Source organism: Watersipora subatra, chromosome 1 (assembly GCF_963576615.1).
Source record: "Watersipora subatra chromosome 1, tzWatSuba1.1, whole genome shotgun sequence".
In the NCBI taxonomy this organism is placed as follows: Eukaryota; Metazoa; Bryozoa; class Gymnolaemata; order Cheilostomatida; family Watersiporidae; genus Watersipora; species Watersipora subatra.
Window position 1 is genome coordinate 17,238,858 of NC_088708.1, and position 13,207 is coordinate 17,252,064.

The 13,207-nt window shown below is 35.5% G+C and overlaps 2 protein-coding genes across 6 annotated transcripts in view; one reads left to right on the forward strand and one right to left on the reverse strand.

Annotated features, from left to right (window-relative positions):
• The window catches only part of LOC137385910 (nuclear factor 1 C-type-like), a 57,812-nt gene extending 50,522 nt beyond the window's left edge, over positions 1-7,290 (forward strand). For 3 of the 5 annotated variants that reach the window (XM_068072520.1, XM_068072518.1, XM_068072521.1), the window contains 2 exons: positions 807-1,026; positions 6,075-7,290. In XM_068072520.1, coding sequence (XP_067928621.1) covers positions 807-1,026; positions 6,075-6,178 — 324 coding nt within the window. In that variant the 3' untranslated portion in view covers positions 6,179-7,290. Of the gene's footprint in view, positions 1-806; positions 1,084-6,074 lie in introns of all 5 variants that reach the window. The other 2 variants (XM_068072522.1, XM_068072519.1) reach the window with 2 other exon arrangements.
• Positions 7,291-7,417: 127 nt separating this feature from the next.
• Positions 7,418-8,682, reverse strand: LOC137405736 (uncharacterized). The gene is made up of 4 exons (XM_068092148.1): positions 8,593-8,682; positions 8,336-8,462; positions 8,025-8,050; positions 7,418-7,855 (listed from the first exon to the last, which is right to left on the reverse strand). Exons 1-4 carry the CDS (start codon positions 8,680-8,682, stop codon positions 7,610-7,612), a joined length of 489 nt encoding a protein of 162 aa, XP_067948249.1. The 3' UTR covers positions 7,418-7,609.
• Between the last annotated feature and the right edge of the window lie 4,525 nt (positions 8,683-13,207).

The window sequence follows — 13,207 nt, forward strand, 5'->3', positions numbered from 1 at the left end:
GGAGCTTTGTTGGAGTTGTTGCAAGCGGCTGGCACATTTTATAACAATTGTATTTAAGCAAAATTCGTGTTTTTCCATGTACTAGTGGTTTCAATGTTTTTGTTCTTTGGACCCAGTAGAAGTAAATTATGTTGGTAAAGATTTGTTGGCATACTGTAAAAATATTACTAAGGTACATTGCAGCGGCAATAAAAATGTTAATATTATTCACTCGCATCGTTTTTGGCATGAAAAATTCTTCCATCCTGCGAACAATCGTGTTTAGTACTCAAAACCTAAGCAGTTAGTTTTTGTCTGATAAAGAAATCATCAGAAATAAATGAACCTGTTTGTCATTGACTTATTAAAGACAATGATAAGAGTCTGTCTGTCTGTTAGTCATGCTTCCTTGTTGATAGGTTGGTTCTTAAGCTTGCAGGTCATGACTGTTGTGCACCCAGCAGCCGCGTGCACTCGCTTTCAGTTTAATAGATTGTGATATCAACCTTTATCTTCTATGATATCATGGTTTTTGCGGTTAGATTACAATATTTTAAACAAGGAGATAGTAGCGACTCTAGAGTGCACACGGCTTGAGAGTAAACATGCGTTTGATGTGATACGATATGATCGGCCTGGCGATGAGGCGTGACAAACGAGCCTTACCTTCGTATCCATTATTCTGCCAAGAATTTGTCGTGCTGGCTTCTCATCATAGTCTTCTTAGCCTAACTACAGTTCATACTCCAGATATTAACCCTGTCTTTGCCGCTGTTGCCAATCAACTAGTGATCAGTTATTTTCACCTTGACTCCTTTCTCTACCAGCAGTTGTTTAACTACCCCACAATCAGCCCCTTCAGCGGAGTCATTTCCCCTACCACGTTCAGTCTGCTCGCTTCTCCGGTACCGACTCCTCGGACCACTCCTCGTTCAACACCCATACCAAGATGGCCGCCTAACCTGCTGCAAATGGATGACAATATGGACTATCAGACAATGATGGCCAACCTCGCGGCTGGGGCTCACAACGACGACCTGGCAGGAGGTACAACTATGTAGCCTTGGTCTATCTAGCCTGAGTCTAGCCCTGGTCTAGCGAGAGGTAAGAGCTGCGTCACCTACCGCCAGCTGAGTAAGGAACATGCATCCTAGTTTATGTTGAGACAAGCTATGGCTATATACGCGCTTCCTGTGAGAGGGTAACTGAATGCATGTTGCTTTCTTAGGCAGCCATGGTTATTGCTCAAGCTTTACTTAATACTGCCTGCATGAGAGCCGAGGTGATTTGGGTCAGTCATTCACAAGAGGCTTCATTCCTGCGTATAGCATAGTAGGTGGGCAGCCATCGGCGTGTCCGAGAGCTTGTATGTGCTGCCAGGGGCCGAATGCATCTTTTGATCATCAGTCTTACTGATATTTGTCGAAGAGAGTTTTATCTTCAAACGATAATACTGTCTATTGCCTGGTGGAAAATCAAATTTGGCTAACGGATAATGCAAGGAAATAGGTGCCCACGTCAGCAACATGCTCTTTGACTGCTGCCGCTGCCTCATGCTATGCTCTATGACTGGTTAGGGAGTTAAACTGTCTGACAGTATTGACAGCAGCTTGAACAATAAAATGGTGGTTGGGTGACGATGCTCTTCTTCTACTCTACATAGTCCAGATATATGTGCATTGTACGCTCATTTTCCACTATGCTTATTTCTTACTGCGTTTATTTCAGGGACATCTTCTGTTTGCTGTTTCATAATAAGGTGGAGAGACATTAGCCTAGCCGTAAGACAGCCCAGCCACTTGTGTTAGTAATTATTCAGAGATGGCTGGCTATAGGTTGTTTGAGCTACCAAAGTACGACAGGTTACATGAATTCGATGTGACTTGACTATGCCTTTTAGAATAATGCTTTGTCTTTTAGTGAGTTATCATGTCTTTGATGGAAATATTTAGGATTATCTCCACACTTCATGCACTTATGAATTTGTTTTTGTGTGATAGTTGGCAGGTTTTACATATCTATCTTGCGCAAAGTGATTGTGAAAAATTGTGTCAAGGATTGAAAATGGTTTATTTTACAAATCAAGACCAACACATTGACTAAATTTGCTGCTAGTGTAATTTGTATTTAGCCATTAGATTCTACCTGTTAGACACTGTATTGCATCTAAGACTTTTTGCTGTTTAACACATAATTTACTGCTAAGCAGAATAGTACAAAAACATTCGAAACATTTGCTAAACAAGAGATCTCATCAACTTGGGAGCAATTTCAGCAGTATTTGATCAAATACAAATATGAGGCTGTTTATTCTTACAATTTCCTTGAAAGGGTCACTATTAAATGTAAAGAGCTGGTACTTTTCATGCAACAATTCATTCAAACTAATTCGGCCAATTTGTGAGGCATTATAAATATCTTTGCCATTTTCTTCAAGTCAGGTTGTGGTTATAACAAAATTTTGTATCAGCCTTTCAAACAGAAAAGAGGTCAGCAAATTTTCTAAGCTTATTCGGTCCAGTTTTGCATTAAGTAGTTTCACAGAAATGAGAAATGTTTGAAATCTTAGCGTTTCAAGGTGAATATCATCAAGATTTATATTGCGCTTAAATGTTACTTCTCTAGCGACAAATAATTCTCTCATAAGCACTTAACAATATGAGTTCTTTAAAATTTGTGTTTCTGCTTTTTGGATTTCTTCCTTACTGAAAATGCTTCAAATGGCAATGAAGTTCACTCTAAACTACTTCCAATGGATAAACCTGTTCTTTTTTGTTGATATGGTTATTGCAGATAATCAGCGATCTTGTGTGACAAATGTGTGTAAAAGATCAGTGCGATTGCCAAATACATTTGTCAGCCAGATTGCAAGTGCACTGTTTGTTTTCTTTGAATATAATTTAGGCTTATTTACATAGCTGAATATGTTAAGCCGCTGCAACATAATTTTTAAGCTTTTAGCACCTACATGTATATTGTATAAATTATTCACTCAGACAAATTCAACAAAAAATAATATTTAGCGGTGAACCATGCGTGTATCACTATAGTCATTCAAGGTTGAGGGCTCTGTGTGCTAACAGCTGTGACCCAAATGAGACAACTAGGAACTAAGTCTAAATGAAGCGATTTAACCCATTTTGTCCTTTCTGCTAAAATGTCCTCAGATTTTCTACTTTCCTTAGAAACCATGCGATGTGTGCCATGGGGTGGCATTAACATAGAGCAGAGCGAGTACATTTTAATCAGTTGCTCTGGACACAAGTTTAGTAAGACCAATAAAAATCTCTATGCCTTGAAAAGTGTGTCATAGTCACAGGTTTTTGTAGATATCAGGATTTGCTATCAAAATGTTTATTCTATTATTTATACCTAATGGCCCGAGTTTTATCAGTAAGATTTTTAAACTTTGGTGCGTGTCCTACATGAGTGCAGTGTACCAACCGGCTTTTAGCAACTAAGTACTCTAGGAAACTAGACCCTCATCTTCAAAAGACTATGCTAAAAACATATTTGTAAAATTTGATTTTCAGTTGTTTATTATTCATCTGTTATTTTTTCATACCAAGTTCTCCAGTATTAGTTTTGACATACAGTTATAGACATATTTTACACTGTATAATGTATGCTCCATAGGCATGGCTGTTTTATGTTGTTCGTGTTTTTTCAAAGCACTCCTGTCGTAAATGAAATACCAGGTGACAGGTTGGACTAGTGTATGAAAAAGTCATTAACAATGAATGACCTGCGATTGCTTGCGATGAGTCGACATCATACATAGTTTTAGTGGACTAGGTTGCTCACTCGGTATCTTCAGTTTGGAGCACTACTAGCATAGACATTGATAGAGAAAATGAAGGTCAGAAAGAGTCACATGACGATTGCTTGAGGCGCTCGTGACAATATTGCGATAAGTACATCAATCAAACTGGTGTACTAGTCAATTCATGACAACATGCTTTTCCAATCAGCACACAATTTTCTGTGACACTTGGCTCTCAGCACACAGCTTTCATCCATATCTAATGGTTCTAGGCCGGCACAGGGCTGCTTTGATTTTTCATTGTCCTCAGACATACCAAAAGGTACTAGCACTATTTTCTTTCTCGCTGTGCCAATGACAACATACTCCTGCCACCGTTATAAAACAAATATGGTCAAATGAGCAAACATTTACAAATACATAGTTTTGAGGTTCACCTGCTGAAATGCAGCTGTTGTTGACAAGAGTAGTACTCCTGCTCTTATTCAGCTTCCTTTAATCACAGGTTACAAAAAGTTCATCAACATTATTAGCAAACAACTATCACTGTTGTGTGCTAATTTTATAAAAGATAAAGGTTATCATTGTATTGTATATTTTAGGAGTTTTCTTCCCACATTCTAGCTTATATTAGTAACACTACGGTATGGTGTAAATGTTAAGCAATTAAGGTCTAATTAATGCGAATACGAGCAATGCAACTATAGATGCTAACCTATTCAAATATGTGCAAGTCTTATGCAGGAAATTTTAACATAGCAAAGTTTTTATCAATTACTGTACATAAATTATTCATGATAAAATAAAACAATAAAATGAAGCAAGGTTGATTTTAGCTCAGTTTTATAACTGAATGTATTTGTACTCCATGTTTTAAATATACTGTTGCTAAGAAATAATCTTAGAGGTTTAATTAAATAAAAGGAACCTCCGTAGCAAATGAGTAAAAGATTCTCAAGAATGAAGTAAATCACTACAATGTACTCATCTTTAGAAAAGTGAGATTGTTGAAAGGTACTTATAACAGCAACTACATGTGTTGCATTTATTTTCAGAAACTGGTGCATAGCACACTTGCATCATTATGTCACTGCTCTTGGATTGGAAAGATAAGACTGCTGTTTTTAAATATGGTTTCAAAGCCTGTTTCTAGCAAACGTAAATCAAGAAGAATTCATTAGCCAATGTCCATCGCCAAACTTGGTTGACTCGTCCAAAAGATCTACTTTTCTAAAACATAAATTGAGATCAACCTCTATCAATCAACTTTATTACTTCTCGTTTTAAGCATTAACAAAGGTCGAAGCTATGCCAAGGTTGGTAGCATAGGTTATAAAATGTCGAGTATGCGCGAGAGTATTTTCTTTTATGATGTTATCATAAGAACGTTTTTGTTACAAATTCTAACTGCCATATTTCATAGATTGTTACCATATAAATGGTTTAGCAACTTTCGGATCAGTCTTTGGGTCAAAATTTCACCATGCGTAGTATTTTCATGCCAGGATCAATATTCAAAGTTATATCATGTCAAATGTATCAACCTATATCTTCTTGATTCGTGCTGTTGTAAAGGTGATTATAACTATATTTTTACTATCAAATTTTTGCCGTGGGCAGTAATAGTAATGAGTTATATCTAATGGAGTCTAATACCATTCTTGAGCTTTTAAAGTATTCTAAATGGGCCTGTCATCATTTATTCACTTCATGCAACTTATTTCAAAAATGGAACGATGACTTGCTCTTCCGTGGCATCCTTCTGCCAAATCAACAGGTCTAATTAAGCTATATTGAGCAGTGTAAACATGGGTGCTGCAACAATACATGTAGAATTAGGAGTTGTCTTCTTATAAATAGACAATTTCTATTTGTAGTTGATCAGTTTGATCTAGATTAGAATGAATTGCACCATTAATATCGGGATGTCACGTTCGAGCTAATAGGCTTGCTTGTTGGTCTGTGTGGGCTGTGAAAGTGGTAAGCCGCTTATTGAGCTAATGCAAGCTTGTTTCGTGTCCTCAGCTGTCACTGTTTGCTCTTTCAAGTTGAATTGTTGCTAGGCTATTTATCATTTTCCTGGCAGCAGGTCATATATGCGATATTTTAAGTAGCTTGGGAATTGCCTGGAGCAATTAATGACAGAATATCAAATTTATTGTAGTACTCATCGAAGACCAATCTATCAAACCCACAAATGTTGTCTTACGCTATATTGTTCTCTTGACATGAGACACACACTGAGCAGCAGCTTTTGTAACACCATTTTAATGTCACCAGATTTGTTCCCTTTTTGTTCTTAAGCTAACACTCATTGTATGGACTTTTGCAGAGAGGTTTTTACAGTTACAATATATGGAGCATCTGGTAGCTTCAGCATCTAGGTCATCGTCTCCTGCTGCATTAGGAAGAGCTCGCGCTGAACAGCGTGATTGACATTTAGCAGTTGCCTCAAATGAAATACTGCTTTGTTAGCCTTGGTTTCCAACTGACTCACACAAGGTATCCTTCACCTCACCCATCAGAAAATATGCTTATAGACATGCAAGTGTGTTTAATTACTTCACGCAAGGCTGGTGTTTGACTGGCAAGCAAAAGGAGGATAGCCTAAGCTGCTGGGTAACAATTGATTTGTATTATATGTTGCCTTTTATTTCTGTATAGCTTTGTTGAATTTTGGCTGAAGCTCACTCTGTGTGGTGCAATAGTATGCAATTTGGGTGCTCAATACAGCTGATTGTTTTTGTTTTGGACATACACACAACTATGTTTTCAGGTAGGTAAAATGGAGAGACTAAGAATGTGTCATGACACCTAACATGTTTCTGATTGTATATATGCCTTTATTTTTTCATGAATATGTGGGATTTGTTTTCATTTTCATAGTCAAAGAAATTGAATCACTTTTGTAGAGTTACTGTTAGTAATGTTTTTGGTTCGCTACATTTGTAATCACATTGTTTCTAAGACAAATCACAACATTATTTTTGTATTGCATCACTGGTAGAGTTGCAGAGTTTATTCTATGTATATTATATGTATACCTATATATCAGATGTGCATTCTTGTCGTACCACTCGCTGGAATGTTTAGTGATATAGTGAGACACTGTCAGATACGAATCCATAGTATAGCAGATTCGCTCAGGGATTGCTGCTACAGGCACATGCAATTACATGTATTTGTATTCAAATGTATGTGCCATACAGTTTGTGAGTTTTACAACCTGTTCAAATTTTGAGCATTCTTGCAGTGACTGTTTGACAATTTTTTAAATTGTATATGCAGCATAGTGTCAATGCTTTTAGGGACTTGCTAAAACTGAAATTAGATACCATAAGCTAATATCTAATTGTTAGAATGAATTTAAATTCTTCCATTGACGCCGCCGTTGCTTTGATCCAGATTTTTTACCACATTAGTTTTCTAAATAACGCTGCTACTATCTACAGTCTAGCAATGTGAGCCGCGCTATCATTATATTATGAGCACACCAGAGTTATATTTTCTTATTGATATCAATAAAGTTCTGTACACAAGACCTCAAACCATTAGACATTGTAATGAGTTTTGAAGCTCGCAAGAGAATTTAGGACATTGGGTACTTACTTTAGTTAACAATCTCAGCAGTTTAGCACACATTGTCAACAAGTTTGCTGTCGTAACAGGTTCGTCCTAGCAACTCTTCAAGGGATGTATAAAATGTATCATACCTGTGCTATGATTAAGCTCGTACACAGTTATGTATAATTAAAAGTGATGATATGTATATCGTGATATAGTTTTTCATATATACAAAAACTATATATATAGGACTATCAAATAGGTTGAAAATTTGCGCAGGACTGTGGCTGAGCTAACCTGTTGTTAAACTAATTTGATAGTTTGGAGCAGTTTCCTAGTAGAAGCGGGGCGCAAAGTGTATGCAGTGGCATTGGCGTGTCTGGTTATTGGCGGTACAGGAGTGGTGGTTGTGGTTGGTGTGAGTGAACCATCTGTCTGTATGCAGATGTAGATAACAGATGTTATACACTGAGTCCATATAACCATATAGATGAAGAAAAGAAACCATAACTTTTCTTCAGCTAGATGTGACTTTCTGTACCACCAAACCTGTAACAAATTTTATTTGCTTTAGTACTTGAACGTCTATTTTGAAAGCATAGTTTCCTTGGTACTGTATTGTAAATTGTAAAATAATCTTCATCAGAGCCTGCTGATCGTGCAAATCATCTGAGCATGCTTTAGATTAGTTTTGCATAAGATTGGGCAGAATACTTACATGGACCACAGCAATTAAATTCGTAACTAAAATACAAACAGAGTATGCTGTGAACAGACGCAAAGTAGCTTATAACTTTACAAAGAAAACAATAAAGTGAGGAGATATTACAGCTTGTCAAATTTGTAGCGTTAGTATGCTTAATCATGTCAAAACAATTTAAAATCATTAGTTGCAAGCTAATGCAGAGACACAATAGAAGCTATACAAAACTTCTTTATTTTAGCAAATGTAAACTTGATATATATATTTCTAAGAGCTACTATTACGTTTAACTGTAAGGTAATTTATATATTAGAAACTTTACTCACGAGCTATGTTCAGAAGCGCAAGGAAATCCGTTGAATCAGCCTTGGTCGAACCCACTACAGCGCAAACGACAATGCTAATTGCAGCAACGAAGAAGGTCAAAAAGCCGCATAGTTTGTTGGCTTTTCCCTACAAAGCCCACATATTGGCAATAACAGTAGAACAAAGGGCTAGATGAACCGATCTGATCTTTTCTATCAGCAACAAGTTATATTTCTAGCCTCAGTAATTTTTTTTAATTAACACTTGAGTAACTTACCCATAGTAAACTACGACTGTGATATATTGGTGTAACGGAAGGAGAGGTGTTTTGAGGAGCATACAAGTCGTTATCGTTAGTGTCGGCCATTTTAGTTTGAAACCACGTGATTTTGGGAAATCCCAATGCGTGAATAACAACTCAGTTTTGTCATAGATATCTAAACAGAATTTCCTATAATTTTAGTCATGTATTTTGTAGACTTAGAGAAAAAAATTTTTATAGTGTGTAAAATTATGTATATGTTTCATTACTATAGATTAACTAAATGCTATAGCCTGAGTTTAAAAAGCGGTGATTATAAATTAATTTCAATGTTCATGCATAGTTGTCTCAATTATTGAAGCTTCATGAGAAATGGTGGTTCAATATTTTGGCTTTCATACTCTAAAATTAAAAAGCTCACTCTGTTATTGTGAAACACGTTAATTTCATTGAACAAGGGTAACTTGAAGTCGTAACTGTTGTGGTGAGTCATTCGTAGATAAATCCTATCCACAATATTCTACAATGGTAAAGTGAGTTTAATATTCATTAACTTTAATTAATTAGAGTTGATTAAAATAAAAAATACTGAAGTGGCATGATGTAATGTGTTAACACATTACATAATATTTTATTGTATTGCCCAGAGAAATCATATGGCACTATTTAGTACTTTGTTTTGTTCTTAATGAGATTTATTTGTTAAATTATCATAAAAATAAGTTGTGGCGCATTAGAGTATGTTAAATTTATTAAAAAACAGGCTTTATGTGTTGGGGAAAAAACTCGTAAAAAGCTATCTATATCTTCTTTAAATCTGTAGAATCACAAGATTAATTACATGTTAGCGTATCTATTAAATAAACTGTTTTGCATGTTTTTATATTGCATTCATTAACTTTGAGATTATAGTAAACGTGTAGAAACATTTTAGGATCATAGTTCTGTTTAGTAAAGTTGCTGCTGTAAAAATATTCATTTTCTTTCATCTGTATCAAGTTGGCCTTGATTAGGTTTGCAGTATGTTAGTATATAGTAGGTTTAACACTAATCCTGTTGTACATGTATATCTTTTGTGTACATTCTAGATAGTCATATGCATGAGTAAACATAGACAATAGTGTAGCTGTTGGTTTACAATATGCTCAATTGATTGTCTATTTAAAAAAGAATGCATCAATTAACAATCACAATCTTTTGTATTTTATCTCTACCACGACCTTATAGGTTGGAGTTGTCTCTTCCTAACAATTTAGATAGCTCCGGTCATCAGCAAAGAGTGTAAAGCTTGCTAGAGTTGGTGCATCGTTGCGAAAAAAAAACTTGTTGAATGACTGGTATGTACTAAGGATCAAAGATAGCATGATGACATGAAAATGTTCTTCATCTTCCTCTGAGGATAAGATGTCATTTTAATCGAGTCTTACCCGGAGTGAGGGTCCAATTTTACAGTGTATCAAGTTAAGAAATGGTATCAAATTGAAACACTAAGCAATTTTCCTTTTGAATGAACATCTGTGTGCAAACTACAACAAAAATTGTCTAACTGATCCTGATCTGAACATCAATTCTTTGTCCGTTTAATTGATGAACTACAGAAGTACATCTGTCCCGATAACATATATTCAACACTGTTGTGGCAAAGAGTAACTCCAAATAGTGAGGCATACCAAATGTTAGTTAATATTCTCCAGACTGGTGTAAAAATAGGAACGGCAGTTTTCAACGGCATTTGTGAATACGATGAGTTATGAAGGGAACAAATTTCTACCTCCTAATGTAAAGAGCAAAAGTCTGTTTTATAATATGTAGTTTTCAGTTGCGCAGAGACTTGACAAAAATATGGCTAGTTATTTATTGTAAAAGCAGTACTTTGAACAGAGACTGTTTTAATGCTGTTAATAGGTCTCATTACTGTGTTTCTTTTCCTAGAACAAACTAATTTGCATTATATTTTATGCTACTAAAATTAATTTCATCAAGGTTTGTTGAAATTGACCAATAGCAAATCACTCTCAGAAGCATAAATCCTAGTGAGAAACTGTTCTCATATTTGCCCTTTGGTATTCCTCCAAAAGCCCTTTTCTGGGCCCACTCTTATTGAAGAGTTGTTCAACGGTTTTAGTTGACTTTGTTTACTTCAATAACTCTATTCGCATAAGTCTATCTTTACTATCTCACAGCAAAAGAAGATTTAAAATAGCAGATATTGTTTTTTTTGCATTTGGAATTGATGTATATCTGTTTGATATCAGAGCATTCTGTAATAAAATTGAAATCCAAAGATTCTAATTTTCTTGCGCTGCGTCAGCAGCATCAATGTTCAAGATTGCAGGTGTCGATCTTGCTCAGCTGATTGCTGATATAATAGTCATTTAAATATAAAATCTAGTCTCTGCCATCAAACACTATTGTGAGTTCCTGTACCACTTTAAACCTAAACTGAATAACATTCACCTGATAACCACATCTAACAGCTGCCTTTGTCCTTTGTCAGCACCCTGCAAAGCTAGCCAGTTCAACTGCCTTGGAAAGTTTTATTGCTGCGGTACGCATGACATTTTCAGTTGTTACCATATGAGCTGGACCACTTAGCAAATACTTCATAATTTGGTTGGATCAAAAGATCACTACATTGAAAAATAGGTTTTGTTAGCCGTGAATTGCTGTAATTTACAGGTTGAAATCTAGATGGCATACAATTGCAAAAAAATGGTAACATAATTTTTACATTATTTGATTTGACCTTAAATTGATTTCACAAGCTAACGCTGAAAAAAAGCAAATCAGATCATGATGAAAAATAATTATATAAATAAATACAATAATAACATAAAATTCCAAAGTGTTTAAAAAAGAAACTAATGATATAAGGATGTACTAGATAAAACAATCTAGTTTATTTATTAACAGTTCAATTGAACCGTGCTGAAAACTTTGTGTAAGGTGTTAGCAGAAAAAATATAGTCACACATGAAGTAAAATAAATCTGAATATAACAAATGATTTAATATATGATTATATGATATAATTATAAAATATAATTGGATGGCTATTGTAAGCCTTGAGATACAGTCACTTGACTTGGCTCACTATCTTTTAACTATTTAGGATATTCAACAATGCAACGCAAACAAAAACAGATTTTATCTAGAGTTCTCTATAACTGCTGAAAGATATCAACAGATTGCTGTGTCTATGAATAGTTGCTGAAAGATATCAACAGATTGCTGTGTCTATGAATAGTTGCTGAAAGATATCAACAGATTGCTGTGTCTATGAATAGTTGCTGAAAGATATCAACAGATTGCTGTGTCTATGAATAGTCAAGCCGCTGATCCTCATGAACCTCTTAGAGGGATCTTCAGGATCATAGTAACAATTATTACCATCATCTCCGCCGTAAGAATTTAAAACAGTATAACAATATATTTTTAAGCCACTCTAATAGTCAGCTAGAATAATATTATCAGAATGATAGTTAAGTTTTTCTGAGGCACTGTAATCATCTTTAATACATTTCCTTTAAAAGCTATGAATATTATTGCGCGCCCTGACATTATAGTAGTCAGAGCTTACGATAAGCTTCAAATCAGAGTAAGCTCGGACTCACAGTAAGTTCTGACTCACAGTAAGTTCTGACCCATAGTAAGTTCTGACTCATAGTAAGCTCTGACTCTTAGTAAGTTCTGACTCGTAGTATGTTCTGACTTTTAGTAAGTTCTGACTCGTAGTAAGCTCTGACTCATAGTGAGCTCTGACTCATAGTAAGTTCTGTCTTATAGTAAGTTCTGACCCATAGTAAACTCTGGCATATAGTTGGCTGTCAGTTGCATGCTGTTAGTAGATTTTTCTATAAGCAAACATTGCTTGACCTGAAAAAATATGTAATTGGTGCCTTTATTTATTCATGGAAAACTACGCTAAGTTTGTGAATAGGCTGTATTTAGAACTCTGGCGGCTATTTTTTGCCCATACATATCAGACATACTAAACTCAGTTCTCGACAATATTTGTAATAGTTGTGGGAACAATTTCATAGTTTTGTCTATTACAATTTGATAGCTGCCATACAAGCTGTAGATTTATACACAGTGTAATAAGTGAGTTAGTAATCCAAGTTGGAAGCGGTAGAAAAGCTAACACAGAAGTCTAAATTTTAGTAGTCAACACAGAGCTATGCGAGAATAAATAGTGGCTTACCATTGGCTATGGTCATACAGTTATGGTATCTTGTAACTTTGGCTTGCTTGTTACCATGCGCCTGATTACTGTCTCTGTTCTGTTTTGTGATCATAGTCAAGTTTCAACAGTCTGAGTAAATTTCCATTCAGGCAGGAGGCTGCGCCATGCTTGCGCTATTTGCCATGCACCGTAAGGCGATCATTTGGAGAATATTCTCTTTCACCATATCGATAAACCAGGATGAGGATTATGATGTTCTGAAGGCTGAGGGAATCAAAGCTATCACCAATAACATTGTATACGTGGCAATTGGTACAGCTTCCTTCATTTCTTTGTGTTCTTTTTGTGGATGTGGAGGAGCGGCATTGCACAAAAGAGGCATTCTTAACATGGTAAGTGGGTTAATTACAAGAGTACAAATACTCAAGATTATATTATTATATAT